The sequence below is a fragment of the Mytilus californianus genome, unplaced genomic scaffold (genome assembly GCF_021869535.1).
Source record: "Mytilus californianus isolate M0D057914Y unplaced genomic scaffold, xbMytCali1.0.p SCAF_11, whole genome shotgun sequence".
Taxonomy (NCBI): Eukaryota; Metazoa; Mollusca; class Bivalvia; order Mytilida; family Mytilidae; genus Mytilus; species Mytilus californianus.
The window spans coordinates 36,149,713-36,165,662 of NW_026262593.1; the positions used below are offsets into that span (position 1 = coordinate 36,149,713).

A 15,950-nucleotide genomic window follows, 5' to 3' on the forward strand; every position below is an offset into this window, starting at 1 on the left:
ACAAAAACGATGTTGTTTGGGGCTTTATCTGCGGGGACAACAACATATTTGTCATGGAGGTAGGACAAGTGTTTTGCAACATTTGGGTCTTTAAAAATTGACGTAGCGTGGGTATTGATATGCCCATTTAGTTTCTTAATTCGGATTTGTATCAACGACCTCACAGCCTTAATCCATTCGGAAAGAGTATCTACGTCTTCTTTCTCGCGTTTAGCCCATTGCCTGGCATAATCCTCGATTGAAGCCATCAGTATTTTGAAGTTGTATTTCCAATTGATGGATTTAGGCTCACGATATTTCGGACCTTTGGATAACAAATTTCGCAGGGAAGTGTCATTGACAATGTTGAGGTCTCCGGTAATAACGTGGCCAGCCGGATTATATGTGAATTGGGAACTAGTACAGGTGCAAACAGGAGGTTTAGACTTGAGGTCGTCAATGTTGAGATCCTGCAAAACGTGTTTGTAATTGAAAATGTTAGTTGCAAATGGTTTGGTATAGGTATAAGAAATTATTGGTACAGACTGATCTTTAAAATAAGGAGGTATTTTCGACTGAACTAATTTATGATGAAGGATATTGCCTAAGTTGACGCCATCGAGACCTTTTTTGGCAAAGGAAAGTTTAAGAAAAGATCTTTCCTCTTTTTCATCTTTTCCAATGCGAACTAGTTTGAAAAATCTGTGACTTGCAATATCCGAAATGATAGCTGTAAGTTTGTATTGGTTTGAATGAGGGTTTGTAACAGTGGTTTCCAAACATAAATTAAACAGAGAATGAAGTTTTGAAAGGGGTAATGAATACAGTTTCGTGCGAATGTGATGAATGCCTAACGGCTTTTGTATAAATGGCAGCAAGTCATTAATAGAGACATCATGCAAAGTAGGTGATGTATAATGGCGATGACCATGACTGCATCTACGTCGAGGAGTAGAGTTGAAAATATTCATTACATTCACCGAGCTACAGGAAGGACTAGATAGAATACCTATACCATCAATTTTGTCATTGCAACCATATGGTGTCGCAGTTCCCAATTGTCGAATCCTGTAGTCCTCTTTTTGTCTACGGAGAGGCGTTGTAAGTTGAGGATTGTTAGTCTTGTGGTATATTTTTTCAATTATACGAACTGTCATAGAAACGATGGAATGATCAGGCTGAATAAAATGCTGGTACAGAATATCGTTTGCATTGAGGCTGATATCTGATCTATGACCGCACATACGTTTGTTTAGCCTTCCTTTCGTTTCACCGACGTAAACCAATCTACAAAGGCTACACTCTAATCCATAGGCGACATTTAAAGATTTACAATTCAGATCATCGTGACTTCTAGTAGAGTAAGACTTTTTAGTTAAATTGCTAGTGAATTGAGCGTCTGTTATTAAAATTTCACAAGTTTTGCAGCCATTAGTTCCACATTTCGAAATGAGACAGTGTTGTTCAGAGTCATCAAAATCCAAAATGTCTTTAAGGAGAACTGAACATGGCTGTGTATGTGTACTATTGCTATTGTCACTAGTATGATGATCTGAATGAGTCATGTTTGGGATATTTGTCATGTCTGGTGATGAGGGGACACCTGCCTTATCAGACGACACCGTGTCCATGGTGACGTCTGTTTCGGACCTTTTTATACTGGGCGACGTCCGAGCCAGTATCCTGTTAGATCTTCGTAAATTCATACAATTTTGCTACTGGGCGGATGATTTTCTCGGGGACAAAATGTGTACCAGCAGAGACATCGACCCAGTGGTTATAAAAGAGGGACGAAAGATACCAGAGGGACAGTCAAACTCATTAAAACTGATAATATGAATCTCGGTTGATGTATGTACCAATTTAGGAATATGACAGTTGTTTTTAGTTTGCTCCGTTGATTGATAGCGATTGGTTTTATCATTTATGGACTTCCCCATTTTTTAATTTGCCTTGGAGTTCAGTATTTTTGTTATACTTTTTGGATACAATATCCCATGCTGTTTTATTCACCACTACACTAGTAAATGAAATTAAGTCTTACACAAACATTTTGATCTTAAATTCATCTAAAAAGGCTGAACAATAATATTCGGTAAAGTTATTCTTTCAGTCAATTTTCATACTTATCCATTGCGGTAAATTCGATATTGTTTTGGCAATTCGCTTGCAGTCAATTCAGTAATGTTCATTTGCTTTTCATGCATTTCTGTATAAGGTTGATATGTACAGGTAAATAACAACTATGAACTGTCTGAACATATCTTTTAAATTGACTGCAAGCGAATTGTTTGAAGTTGTACTGCAGTGAATTCAGGACTGTTCTGAGCAGTATTGAATTCACCGCAGTATATGAGTCTTAAAAATTGACTGAAAGACTGAGAATGACTTAAGGATTTATTGTTCAGTCTTTTAAGAGCTGTTCAGATTAAAATGACCGTTTCAAATCAAAATTAGTATACCAGTGCTAGTTTACAACTTTGACAAATATTTGTAATATCTTTAGAAGAAGACGTTGCTACAGATTCGACAGTAAATATGTTTTCCACAGCCTCTCCTCTTTGCCTGACATATAAACGAATATGTAAAGGCAACAGCAGTATACCGCTGTTCGAAATTCATAAATCGATTGAGAAAAAAAAACAAATCCGGGTTACAAACTAAAACTGAGGGAAACACATCAAATATAAGAGAACTACAACACAACAGAAACACAACATTAAAATGTAACACACACAGAAACGAACTATAATATAACAATGGCCATTTTCCTGACTTGGTACAGGACATTTTAAGAAAACAATGGTGGGTTGAACCTGGTTTTGTGGCTAGCCAAACCTCCCGCTTTTACAGGCGCAGAGGAAAGGAAATAAAAAAATTAAAAAAAAGTTAACACAATATATACATAATGATAAAAATGACTTATGTTATGTCATTTAATTTATATTGTCTTTTTCTGGCTATAAACTCATCATCGATACCAGGAAAATCCTTATTATTTGGAAAATTCAAAGTTCTGTAAACAGTTGATTTATAGTTATGACCATATCAATGATAATTCGTGTCAACACAGAAGTGCTGACTACTGGGATGGTAATACCCTAAGAAAAGAACCGCCACCGGCAGTAGCATTCAGGACCTAAAATTCCGAAAAGTTTTACCAAATACTGTTACTATATCTATGAATTTTGCTAATTATTAAAAGCCGTACGGTATCCTATTTTTGGTTAAATTCAAGTCATTTGAAATCTGAAGGATTGTTGTTCGCTTGCTATCATAACGATTTTTATTTTATATGTAAAACAAAAGTTTTATTTTACCCTTATGACACCCTTGAAGGCTAAAAGTCAAACTGATAGCAGCAACGAAGACGTCATCAAATTTTCTAGTGACAAATGTTTATATAAAGACTTATCGTTGTGTGTATTGTATCATAATGTATTATGTAAGATAGAAGGACAGTATGTCCAGATAAACCAAGGTCAATGTTGTTTACCTGAAGTCCATTGAACTTCCTTGAACTATTCAGTGGGGTCATCATGTATGCAACACTGCTGAATATTTTAAATTATAATTCTCCTCATTCATAATAGTTGCTAAAAGTATGTACATTTTTCACATTATTTTGAAATTTTAAAATTTTCTGAACTAATATCTCATAACAATGTAAGGTATTTAACTTTTACAAATTACTATTTAAATATCACCTATAGCTAGTTTTCATACTCAAGTGTTCTCTCGGCATTTTCTGAAGAAAAAAATGAATACAACTAGCTGGTGAAAATGATAAATGTAGCAACTATTCAGCCATTAAAAACCAATTGCGACGCATTGTATACAAAAAACGTAAAATATACAAAGGTAAATAATTCTAATACAACGATCACTGAAGCATTTCTGCTCATACAGGCTACCGATACCTTGAAGTGATCAAATTATAATTTTACTCAATTTGCAATTCAGGACGAAATAACAGTTCATTAAACCTCTTCTTATAGTAAAATAGTCCCTTAATGCACCATACTCCTACTCTGAATTATTAACTATAGAAAAGTAGTTAACTGACAATTGATTACCCTATCACAAAGTGGCGGATAAATGCAACTATCAAACATGTTCAAATAAAGAAGCGTATGTGACACAGCAATCTGGTGTTGAAAATTTACATGTCTTTCTTGCTGAAATTTTCTGATGTAAACAAATTTTATTTATCAGTTTTGAAGCAATGATAACGTCTAGATCAAAGTCCTACATATTGTTAATCCTAGGTTTCGAATTACATTATAAAGATGTTACAATTTTGACAGAAATTGACAATAATTAGTCCACATATGTCTGTGATCGTGGCCAATGTTTGATAACAAGTATTAGATGTGCAAAACTCGTAAAACATTGAAATTTTTGTTCAAAAAACACTGTTGCGAATTCCGATAAATTAAGTTGTGACCTCAATTCAACCCACTACGAAACTCAATTCTTTTGAACGACCTGGTTGAATTTAGTTGCGTTCGTCTTCGATCTTAAATGGCTAGATTTTACAATTTTCCTGTTTCGGCGGTACTATGGCATCCCCCAACACAAACTGGCCGCCATGATATGAGTGTTGACATAACATTAAACATCAACAACCAATCAATGAGTCTGAATACAGTGAAATTACTTCAGCTCGGTTGCAAAATAAAACTCTATTACCGATAACTTTCATTGATTTCAATTAGGTAGTTTTAAGTGAAGCAGATTGCATTTGATTCTTTACAAGTGGTATTTTCTTTCTTAATTTTTCAGTATTGATAATGCTTACTCATTATCTGCCTTAATTCTACGTTTTGCACAAACACACCTATGTTGTCAAAAGATTGTGTCATTTAACTTTTATAGATTCGGTAATCATGTACCTCTAAGTCAAAGTTTTAAAAGTATAATGCACCCCAATTAATTTTCTTTCAAAACCTTATATACATGCATGTGTACACTACTTTTATGGAAAACTGTTGTCAGCTGAGATCACAAGTGATTGTTTTGCAAAGGTCATTAAGTGATTTGGCTCGAAAATGAGGTTTTTCGCAAAACAATCATGGATTTCAAAAGAACTGTTTCTGCACTTGCACGGAATTTAGGCTATTCCAGGAACAGCTACATGCATTTGTTCGTAATACTATGTTACTACATGTAATGTTTATGAAATCATTATTCAATCATAGCGTTATAAGAATCTGTTAACCTTTTAGTATCTTTGAAAGTTTTAACCATTGTCTTTTTAGTAGCTGTTACCTTTGTATCTTTGAAAGTCTCAAGTTATGAAAATATGTCAAAGATCGTTTTAAATCTGTCAGTGCTAGACTTGCTAAATCTGAATTCTGAAACCAAAGTGTCTTGAATTTTTTTTGTGGTTGCTTTAGATTATGATCTAGATATACATTTAGTGTCCAAATAAAGTAAACCATTAATTGCTTATAGTACCCTAGGAAGAGACATAAACACGAAAACTTAAAATGAGGTAAAGGTCAGATGAAATCTGACAAGGAAACATGTTATTTATTTTATTTATTTTTGGTGTTTTAAAGCCGCTTTTATTCACCGCTTTTGGGCTATTTCGAGGCAGCCAGTTTTTATTGGTGAGGAGACATGTTAAATCACACAATAACTTCATACACCAAATAAAGAAACCCTAAAACTTATGGTGTGTGAGAAACAGACCTAACTATGGTAACTTAAATTTACTACTTAACCATGAAAATTATGTCACGGTCAGATGAACCCTGTCAGACAGACATGTACACTATACAATCAATTCTTACACATCAAATATAATAAACTAATGCTTATAGTATCTTACAAAAATTTCTAACCATGAAAAGTTAACATTGATCAATGCCCCATTAAAATGAGGTCAAGGTCAGATGAGCCTGCCTGGCAGACATGCACACTTGCAATTTATATAGCATCTTAGAAACAGACTTAACACGGAAGAAAATGCATTGACCAATGAACCATGAATATGAGGTGAAGGTCAGGTGAACCCTGCAACGCCAGCATATACAGTTTACAATCATTCCATACACCAATTATAGTTTGCCATTGTTTATTGTCTGAGAAACAGACATAACCACAATACTAAACATTACCAAGAAACCATGAAAATGAGGTCAAGGTCAAATAAAATTAACCAGAAGGACATGTATAACACATAATCATTATATTCATCAAATATAGTTTGACATATTACTCATGGTATCTAAAAAAACACCAAACAATATAACCTTTACATTGGCCAATGAATCATGAAAAATGAGACCAAGGTTCGATGAAACTTCCCAGACAAACACGTTCGGGTAACAATCATTCTATACACCAAATTTAGTTACATACTGCTTATAGTATTTCGAGATACATACTTGATCATAAAACTTTAACCTTGAACTATGGTTCATAAAATGATGTCAAGGACAGGCGAAATCTGGCTTAGATATATACCTTGCAAGGATCATATTTATACCAAATGGGTGAGAAATTCGTGTGACAAATAAACTATATTGTTTTAGGCACTCTCTTAACTCTCTCAATGAGGTCAAGGACAATGGTAATATGCCAGACAGAAACTTTGTAATAAAAGGAATCTGTTAACAATGTATAAAACACACAGGTCTTTTCTAGACAATAAAACATTATAGCATTCCAATGTCTTGCATATCAAAAACTGAGGACATAGTTTTATTTATAAGCTACCATTTGTATATGAGGCTTGTCAAGCTTTTATGTAAGATAGGCAAAAAAAATTGACAACCACAAGACCATACAAGCTTTTGTTCTCAACATTAGTAACAATTTAAAGAACTTTGCTATCACAAGTGGGTTCTTCATGCTTTAAGTGGGGTAATCAACGATCTAAAATACTGAGACAATACTTTGTAATACACAGCTGCCATTAAAATTGTGTGGAAAACAGTTTGATTAATGGTGGACATATGTGATGTAAATATGATATGACTCTAAAATAGAACTATAGATGTTAGGGGATTACCAACAAATTGTAAATATATGTCCAGTCCATTGTTCAATCAGAACTTATATTATATAGAATAACAGTCAGTGACTATATAAAGCTAATGGTAATAAGTCAACACATTTTGACTGCACAAATAGTACAGTTGCAGTACAATTTGTTGTTTCTACTCAGTGGTAGGTATAATCTTGCATTAAAAGTTAAGTAAAAAAGAAAAAAACTCAACTTTAATAACAAGAAATTTACAACTAACAATCAACATAGTTCTGAAAATCATAAACAGTAATAAAAAGTACATATTTGAATTTTTACAAAGTTACAATGTATAATCAAAGCTGATCTTCTATATGGCAAACCACAACATGTACATTGTTACAAAATTTTCAAAAACAAGCTTTTTTATACAAAAAACAGCATTATCAATAATATTAACTTTAATTTTCAATCTAAGAAGGTTCCAAGTCCTTAAAATGTCATCACAGGTTAAAAACAGAACTTAAATAAATACAAATCATTAGCATGAAGAGAAGATATGATTAGTGTTCTTTAGCTGTATGTTATGTTCCCATAAAAAAAACCATGAACTATCTTCTTTAATTAGTATAAGAAACAAGAGGCTCCCAAGAGCCTGAATCGCTCACCTGTATTTCAGATGAGAAGATTTTTAAATGTTAGCAAACTTGATGAACAAATTGTGTAAAATTGTCTTTAAAGGGCAATTACTCTTTAAGGGGTCAATTGACAATTTTGGTCATATTAACTTTTTTGCAGTTCTTACTTTGCTGAACATTATTGCTGCTTACAGTTTATATATATCTATAATAATATTCAAAATAATAACAAAAAACTGCAAAATTTTGTTAAAACTACCAATTTGGTGGCAGCAACCCAACAATGGGTTGTTCGATTCGTCTGATAATTTCAGGGCCAATAGATCTTGACCAATTAAACAATTTTACCCCATGTCACATTTGCTCTAAAAGATTTAGTTTTTGAGATATAAGCCAAAAACTGCATTTGACCCTTATGTTCTATTTTTAGCCATGGCGGCCATGTTTGTCGATGGATACAAACTTCGGATACAATTTATAAACAAGATACCCTAAGGAACTTTTATTTAAGTTTGAAGGTAATTGGCCTAGTAGTTTCAGAGAAGATTTTTAAATGTTAGCAAACTTGATGAACAAATTGTGTAAAATTGTCTTTAAAGGGCAATAACTCCTTAAAAGGTCAATTGACAATTATGGTCATATTAACTTTTTTGTAGATCTTACTTTGCTGAACATTATTGCTGCTAACAGTTTATATATATCTATAATAATATTCAAAATAATAACAAAAAACTGCAAAATTTTGTTAAAACTACCAATTCGGTGGCAGCAACCCAACAATGGGTTGTTCGATTCGTCTGAAAATTTCAGAGCTGATAGATCTTGACCAATTGAACAATTTTCCCCTATGTCAGATTTGCTCAAAAAGCCATAGTTTTTGAGATATAAGCCAAAAACTGCATTTGACCCCTATGTTCTATTTTTAGCAATGGCGGCCATGTTTGTTGATGGATCAAAACTTCGGATACAATTTATAAACAAGATACCCTAAGGAACATTTAATTAAAGTTTGAAGGTATTTGGCCCAGTAGTTTCAGAGGAGAAGATTTTTTAAATAGTTTACGATGACAGACGACTACGACGACGGACGCCAAGTGATGGCATAAGCTCACATGGGGCCCTTCGAGATATCTAGATGTTAAATTATGGTCTCAGCAAAAGACAAATGAAAAATTTTGCTTGTTCAAATGTTTATAGTTACAATCAAACTGAATTAATAGGATTACAGGGAATTTTCAAGTTTTTATAATATATAAATACACTACATCCAACTGCTTTTTTATTAAACATTTCCACTGTTTAAAATGCTTGAGGTAGTACATCTAAACTTTACTTCATATTGCCTATAATAATAAGACATTTTAGCCAAAAAAGAAATCTACGAATGTTATGATCTTTCGAAGTTCTTTTGAATGAATAAATCTCTTGATTTAAGTATGACATTGAGAATAAAGTAAACATTAATTTTCCTAAACTTAAAACAAGTTTCCTTAACTAAAACAAGTGCAAAGTTAAAGGAAGTCAAAACCTCATTTGGAAGCTGCTAGCCCTCAAAAAAAAATATGCTTTTGTTGTCAATTCTACTAGGAACAGTTCACATGAACTCTTCAAGTAAATGTTTAAAATATATACCATCAACAATAAATTTGACTAGTTTTTTATCACTGGTTTTAACAAGTGCATGTTAAGTCAAAAATGATTCTTCAATTGAAACAAGAACCAGTTAAGTCAGAATTGTTTCACTTTGAAGGGTAAATAATCCTATACAAAAATCCATTACTGTACCAAGGCATGTCATTTTCTTCTGCTAACTTTCTTACAGGGTTCCTGAAGGGGTTAACTACAGGGTCTGATATTGTCCCAAATGTTAACCCTTCAACAGCTGTTCTAGCACATTCACAGCTGTATTGGCAGTAGTCTGTAAAATAGGCTGGAGTCCTATCAGTCTGAAATAAAATATGTAGAGAATACAGGCCATGGTAGTTAAGGATGTTTGCTGCTCTGTTTCAAAATAACAAGATTTTTAAAAGACTGTTCTAAAATGATAGTATATAAATAAAGGAACTTAAAAAGCTGAAAAAAATGAAGGGTCCGTGTGCTTGTTTTCGAGATATAAGCTATTGAAAATTTGGCGGGAAATGATTATCTCTAGATTTTTCATACTTTTAACATTGGCCGCTTTTTTGTTTCAAAAACTATGAAAAAATAACAAAGATTTTATAAGATTTTTAAATATGGCTTTTAAAACTATATGTAATAAAATTGTGAAAAGAAAAGTAGGGGTTAGTGGGCAAAAATTTTTAATGGCTATATATGGATAAAACCAGAGGATTCCGAAAATCTGGCAAAAATTCAAAAACAAGAGAAGCAAACATCCTTAAAATTGAGTAACTGTACCATTTTAGTTAACAAAATAGAAAATTCACTGTACATTCTTTATAAAAAAATTAACTTATCTATTTGACTGCACCAGATGTGCATTTCTACAATTATTGTCTCCTCATTTTATAAACTCTTAATTATCTGCGTATCTGAATAAATACCCCTTATAATGCAATGTTTAAAAAAATTTAATCAAGAAATAAATTTAATTTGTATTTTTAAAAAAATAGTTGTAATACTAAAATAAAATCACATTATATTCTTCATTTAAATGAGATTCTGTCAAATCAACTGTATTCTTGATCATTGGCTGTTATGTGTAGTCTTATTTTATCTAAGTCAGGAAGAACACAAAAGTTGTGATTCAATTAAACAAACATTTCATAGCCTTTGAACTGTTACTTACCCTGAGTTTGACAAGTGTCTGACCCCACATTTGGTATGCACCTAATCCAGCATTTAAACCTGAAATGCAGATGTATTCCTCTCATTTAAATTGTCAGAGGCATTGCCTAAATGTAAAATTTTTGCATTCATGAGCTTCCAAATCATTTTCATTTTTATGTAACAGAAACAGGATCGACACATCAGGGTAGACCAACAAACAGTGGTTGTTAAATGTATGTTCAGAGTTGAAGTTGAGATAACTTGACTTGCCTATTAGTGTTTACTCTAATGACCTAGGTAATCACTATTTGAGTCTGTTACAGCATAAACAATTTCACCAATAATGGTAAAATCTACATTGGCACTCACAGACAAGTTCAATCCCATTCTTAGTTTAACAAACTTGTACATTTCTTTATTAAAGCCACTCCTAGGATGAGTGTTTGGTTTATATATCTACAGATTCAACTCCAGAAAAGTGTGATTTTCTGTATCTTAGCTCCCCATTGTTCAGATTTGTATATTAGTATTAATATAAATTACCCATTTGGTGGTTTATTTCTTTAACTAAGTTAGCATACAAATGAAGTATATTTTAAGTTTCTATATATTAGCTTCCCTTCAGATAGGTGTTTCAGTTTGTCTATCTTTAAATGTCTGATGATAATTGTTAGGTTTTTATAATTACAGTGTTAACATCTGTGTCAGTAAAATGCTTGGTTTCAGTATCGTAGCTACAGGCAACATATGTTTTTGTACTATATTATGTCATATGTTTCACAAATTTTAACTACTTAATTCTTTGCCCTTACCTACAACCAAATGAGGTTTTCTGTGTTCATCAGCACGTTTATGATATGGCCCTTTAACAATCTGTATCTTAACATTATTATGTTCATATGTCCTGTTGTGTACATCTTTAGAAATCTCTACACCATACATTATAATGTCAATAGAAATATCAGGACATAAATATCCAAGTTCCTGTAACAGAAAAGAATACATGTTTCGATATTTACATCTATGTGTGGGAACTATTTTGTTTTAAATATGTACTACTTTCCAGTATGTTCTTTTTCGACCGGGCATGATTTGGTGGTGGTAAAATCAAGGAAAAGTCACTACAATGGTGACATGATACGTATAGAGAGGTTTAGTCTGAACATCTCTATTGCATGATCCTTAACAATTATAAATGTGAATTATGATTTTTTATTGCCATGATCTGATTATTGTAAAATGCAACAGGATTTATATTTCTAAATTCTGATCACATAATTTTATTCATCATTTTCTGCCATGGTATAAACTAATGGCACTTTATTTTTTTATTTTTACCAACTATCAAAACTTATAATACACATGATAATTTCTGAATTCAAAGTATTGGTGATTTTCCTTATACTTTCAGTTTCCTTTACCATCTCAAACATTTATGCTGTAATAAGGCATTTTACTTTTCATATGAAAAGGATCATAATTATAATGGGGGTATAAACATGGTAAAGTGAGAGTAAAAATAGTTTGAATAAAAAACAATATATACAAGAAAACAATATAAGTGTAAATCCTAAGTTCCCACAAAAATAAAGGACCAATTCAGACGTCCAGAAAAAAGGTCCTTCAGCCCCTCAAACAAGTATCAATATAAATAATAAATGACCCACTATATTTGATCAATAACTACCCCATCAGTTTCAAAAGATAAGATTCTTTTGTTATAATAAACAGTAGACTATCATAAGTGATAGCAGATTTAAATTGGCCTCCTCATGTACCTTCCCTGATGACTGGATTACGATTTAATATATAGCCATCATTTATAGAAACTCTTTTACCTTGAACAGACATAACATTTCCACTTCTTTCTCAACACCAATAAGGTCCAACTTTAAACAGCTGGAATCTACACTGTCCCACCATTCAGGATCTGTGAAAATTGTTTAAAAGAATATACATATAGACAATACAAATGTTTTGGTGCAATATATAATTTCTCATCAAAAGAATTACTTCCATTAGTAGATAATTAACACAAATATAAATCATCGCGAATATCTAAAACTTCCATTATATAAATTACATTTTTATAAAAGAAATAAAAAATCCTGAAAATAAATCATAGCAAAATCAGTTAGAAAGGACTAAACGTGAAATAAAGTATCCTCAAAAATAAGTTGGTTTACAGTAATCAAACTTTTTAACTAAATAAACAGAGTTATGTATGGCCTGTGATTGACATAATGCTAATGTTAAAATCTAAATTGATGCACTTTTTTATTATGCAAATGCATCAAAGTCAATGGACCTTGACCATGAGGTAGGAACCAATTTATGGAAATGAAATGTGTTCATGATAATATAACTGCATGCCAAATATTATTATAAGTGGTTACTGTAAAAGTCACTTAATCACAAACTTAACAATGGCTGATGCACCATCAGAAACAGCAGACCAAAGTCTAGGTTCCATGACTTTGTCTAGATGAGTCAAAATCGGGGACTTGTTAACTAAACTTAAAACTTTTAAAACATGTGGCTTCCCAAGGCGTTGACATTTTATAAATTGCATGCATCTGTCTTTTTTTTCAATAATGTTTCAATAAGTCGTTCCCTTTAAACAAACCTAAACAAACATTACCTTGTAAACTAAGCAAAAGTTTCAAAGTCAATAGACCATGACTGACAGGTCGGGGCCAAATATTCTCCATGAAAATGAGACGTGCAAATGTTTATACAACTGCATACCAATTAACATTGGCCTACCTTTAATGGTTTCTCTTGAACTGACCTAATCACAAACTAATACATGTAAACTAAGCCAAAGTTTTGAAGTCAATAGACCATGACTAAGGGGGTGGAGCCAAATAATCGCCATGGAAATGAGATATGCCAATGCTTACAAAACTGCATACCACATATCATTGACCTACCACTAGTGGTTCCCCATAAACCTACCTAATCACAAACTAATACATGTAAACTAAGCAGAAGTTTCAAAGTCAATAGACCATGATTGAGGGGGCAGGGCCAAATAATCTCCATGGAAATGAGATGTGCCAATGTTTATACAACTGCATACCAAATATCAATTACCTGCCACTAGTGGTTCACCATAAGCTAGACCTAATCACAAACTTATACATTGTTGACAACGACGCTGCCACCGCCGGAAACAGCATACCTATGTCTCCCTTTTGGACTCCGTCACGGCTAGACAACAATTCCAACCTGTGTTTTCAAAATAAGATTAATTGATTATAAGTACAAATGTAACTAATTCTTGATTCATTTCATATTGATTATTTCCAAAAACATTTACCGGTCCTTTTCTTTTTTTCCCAGTTCCCTTTTTTATAATAAAAGTTTTCAGTGTTCAAAGCTCCTTTTTTCTGTTTTTTTCACATTTGTTTTTCTGTTCAAAAATAACATAGCATCATTTCTTTTGTACAACTTACTGTCATTAGGGTAACAGAATTTGATTATATGATACAATGTCATTGGCCAGTGCAGTAATATGGCTATTGGAGAATCCAATCGAAATCCTCGGTATTCATAGTAAGACTCCCAATCATGTAATAATTTGATTTCTTTTTCTGGAGCTTCATCTAGGATTGATGATTCCACTGGTAAAAATATTGGGTCTTCACTTTCTGGAAGCTCTCCTAGAATAAAATGAATAGTCCGAAAATGTTTTATGTTATATATGTGGTGGAACAACAGCCATTTACTTAAATGAAATACAAAAAAAAAAAATGATTGTTTGGAACATCAACCATACAAATCAATCAGAAATAATATATTGGTGTAAAAAAAGTTAATATCTATCTATATCTTCAAGTCTAATTCTCAATATAGGTGTGCTGTCAGCCATATTTTATTTTATTTTTCTAATAATTCTTTTATTTATACTACATGTACACCATTGTATTTTGGTAAATATTGAATACAACTGAAATCTAAGAAATCAATATGATGTTTATTTTTCTGAATGCAGTTGTTAATTATTATATTTTCATGTTTTTTTTTCACCTAAAAATCATAATGCACATTAAGCCTAACCCTAAATTTTATCATCAAACGTGAAGGTATGATTTAAGACCCAATTGTCTTACTTAAAATTATCTTTAATTTCTAACAATTAGCAACATTCAATATTGAATTTATGGACTTCAATAAAACATGATTTTGATACAATTTCTCCTTATGATGGAAATCACAGTAACTTCAGTAAAATGAAAAAAAAATAATGGTTTGGGGAACAAAGGCTTAAAATAATATAGAACACAACATATGATTAACAAATATTTTCAATGGAAGTATAATTTGTAATCATCTTCTAGCTGGCCAAAAATTGAATTTGAAAGACATCTTTTTTTTCCTCATCTCAATAACCAATTTGACCATTTTACTTCTTTTCTGAGCAGACATAAAAATATTGAAATATATAAATCTGAACTAAATTTTACAAAACTATAAATTCAAGTACAACATCTAATTTACTTTCCCCTTTCAAAATGTCATTAAACAAATACTAAAAGAATTATTAAATGATTTTTATATTCAAAATATTAAAAAAATAGATTATTAAAAAATTATTAAATGATGCTTATTTAACAAATAATTTAAGGTGTTTTCAGATGAAACAAAATTGAACAGTGAAAGGTGACATACATTTATATTTTTTATAAGCAAAACATGTTAAATTAGAAGTTAACAACATTACCAAATGGTACTGAACAGAAACACTTAGTCTCGTCCCCATGTAATCTACATTCTCTTCTCCATAAACCCTGATCTAGAACACCTTGTTTCTCAAGAAACGTCTTGTAGGCTGCCATATCAAAATATTCTGAGGTAGTCTCTACAAAAAAAAATGTCACATTTTCACCATCAATACTAAACTATAAGTATTATCATCTTCTCTGTTTCTGTTGTGTCTTTATGATTAAATAATTTCTATCACCAAATCTCATTAGATTGGAATAAAAGTTAAGAAAACTGCACACTAACATTCTGAGCTGCATATTTATAGACTCTAGTAACTTAACAAATGGTCTATTCGGATGAACAGGATACAGTTTGGAATCACAGAATCTCCTACAGATATCTCAAGTTGTGAATGGAACTTAATATAAATACCATGCCCTAATACAATACATGATCTTTGTATTGCTGCTTTTCCAGGTTAAGGTTGATGGCACAAAGCAAATATCTTCATATCACAATGTCCTATGACTTGTTCCACCCTAAAGGGACAGTTCATTCATAAAATTGAAATTGGAAACACCTCTTTATGAAGAAGTGTATACCTACAGGTTCATTATTACTATAGTAAAAGGCTTGTAAATGGTTCCACTGTTTATAGTTCCTTTAAACTTGTAATTACACTTTTACTTAAAAAAATATTTTGTTTTGTTCACATCTGTTTTGAAAAAATCATTATGTATCTAATATTCACTTTCAGTCACATAGATTCTAAATTTGGTAACAATATGGACCATTCTATTATATCCCAAGGGTATTGCATACAATTTGTAAAGGTCATTCAGGGATCTCCATGGATGAAAATTTAACGATAGAGGAAC

The 15,950-nt window shown here is 31.9% G+C and overlaps 1 protein-coding gene across 1 annotated transcript in view; it reads right to left on the reverse strand.

Annotated features, from left to right (window-relative positions):
• Positions 1–7,197: 7,197 nt before the first annotated feature.
• LOC127719984 (zinc finger MYND domain-containing protein 15-like) overlaps positions 7,198–15,950 on the reverse strand; it is a 30,507-nt gene continuing 21,754 nt past the window's right edge. Inside the window, exons 7-12 of the mRNA XM_052226364.1 lie at positions 15,089–15,226; positions 13,821–14,027; positions 12,201–12,292; positions 11,175–11,346; positions 10,382–10,440; positions 7,198–9,539 (exon numbers count right to left, since the gene is read on the reverse strand). Coding sequence (XP_052082324.1) covers positions 9,333–9,539; positions 10,382–10,440; positions 11,175–11,346; positions 12,201–12,292; positions 13,821–14,027; positions 15,089–15,226 — 875 coding nt within the window. The 3' untranslated portion in view covers positions 7,198–9,332. The remainder of the gene's footprint in view (positions 9,540–10,381; positions 10,441–11,174; positions 11,347–12,200; positions 12,293–13,820; positions 14,028–15,088; positions 15,227–15,950) is intronic.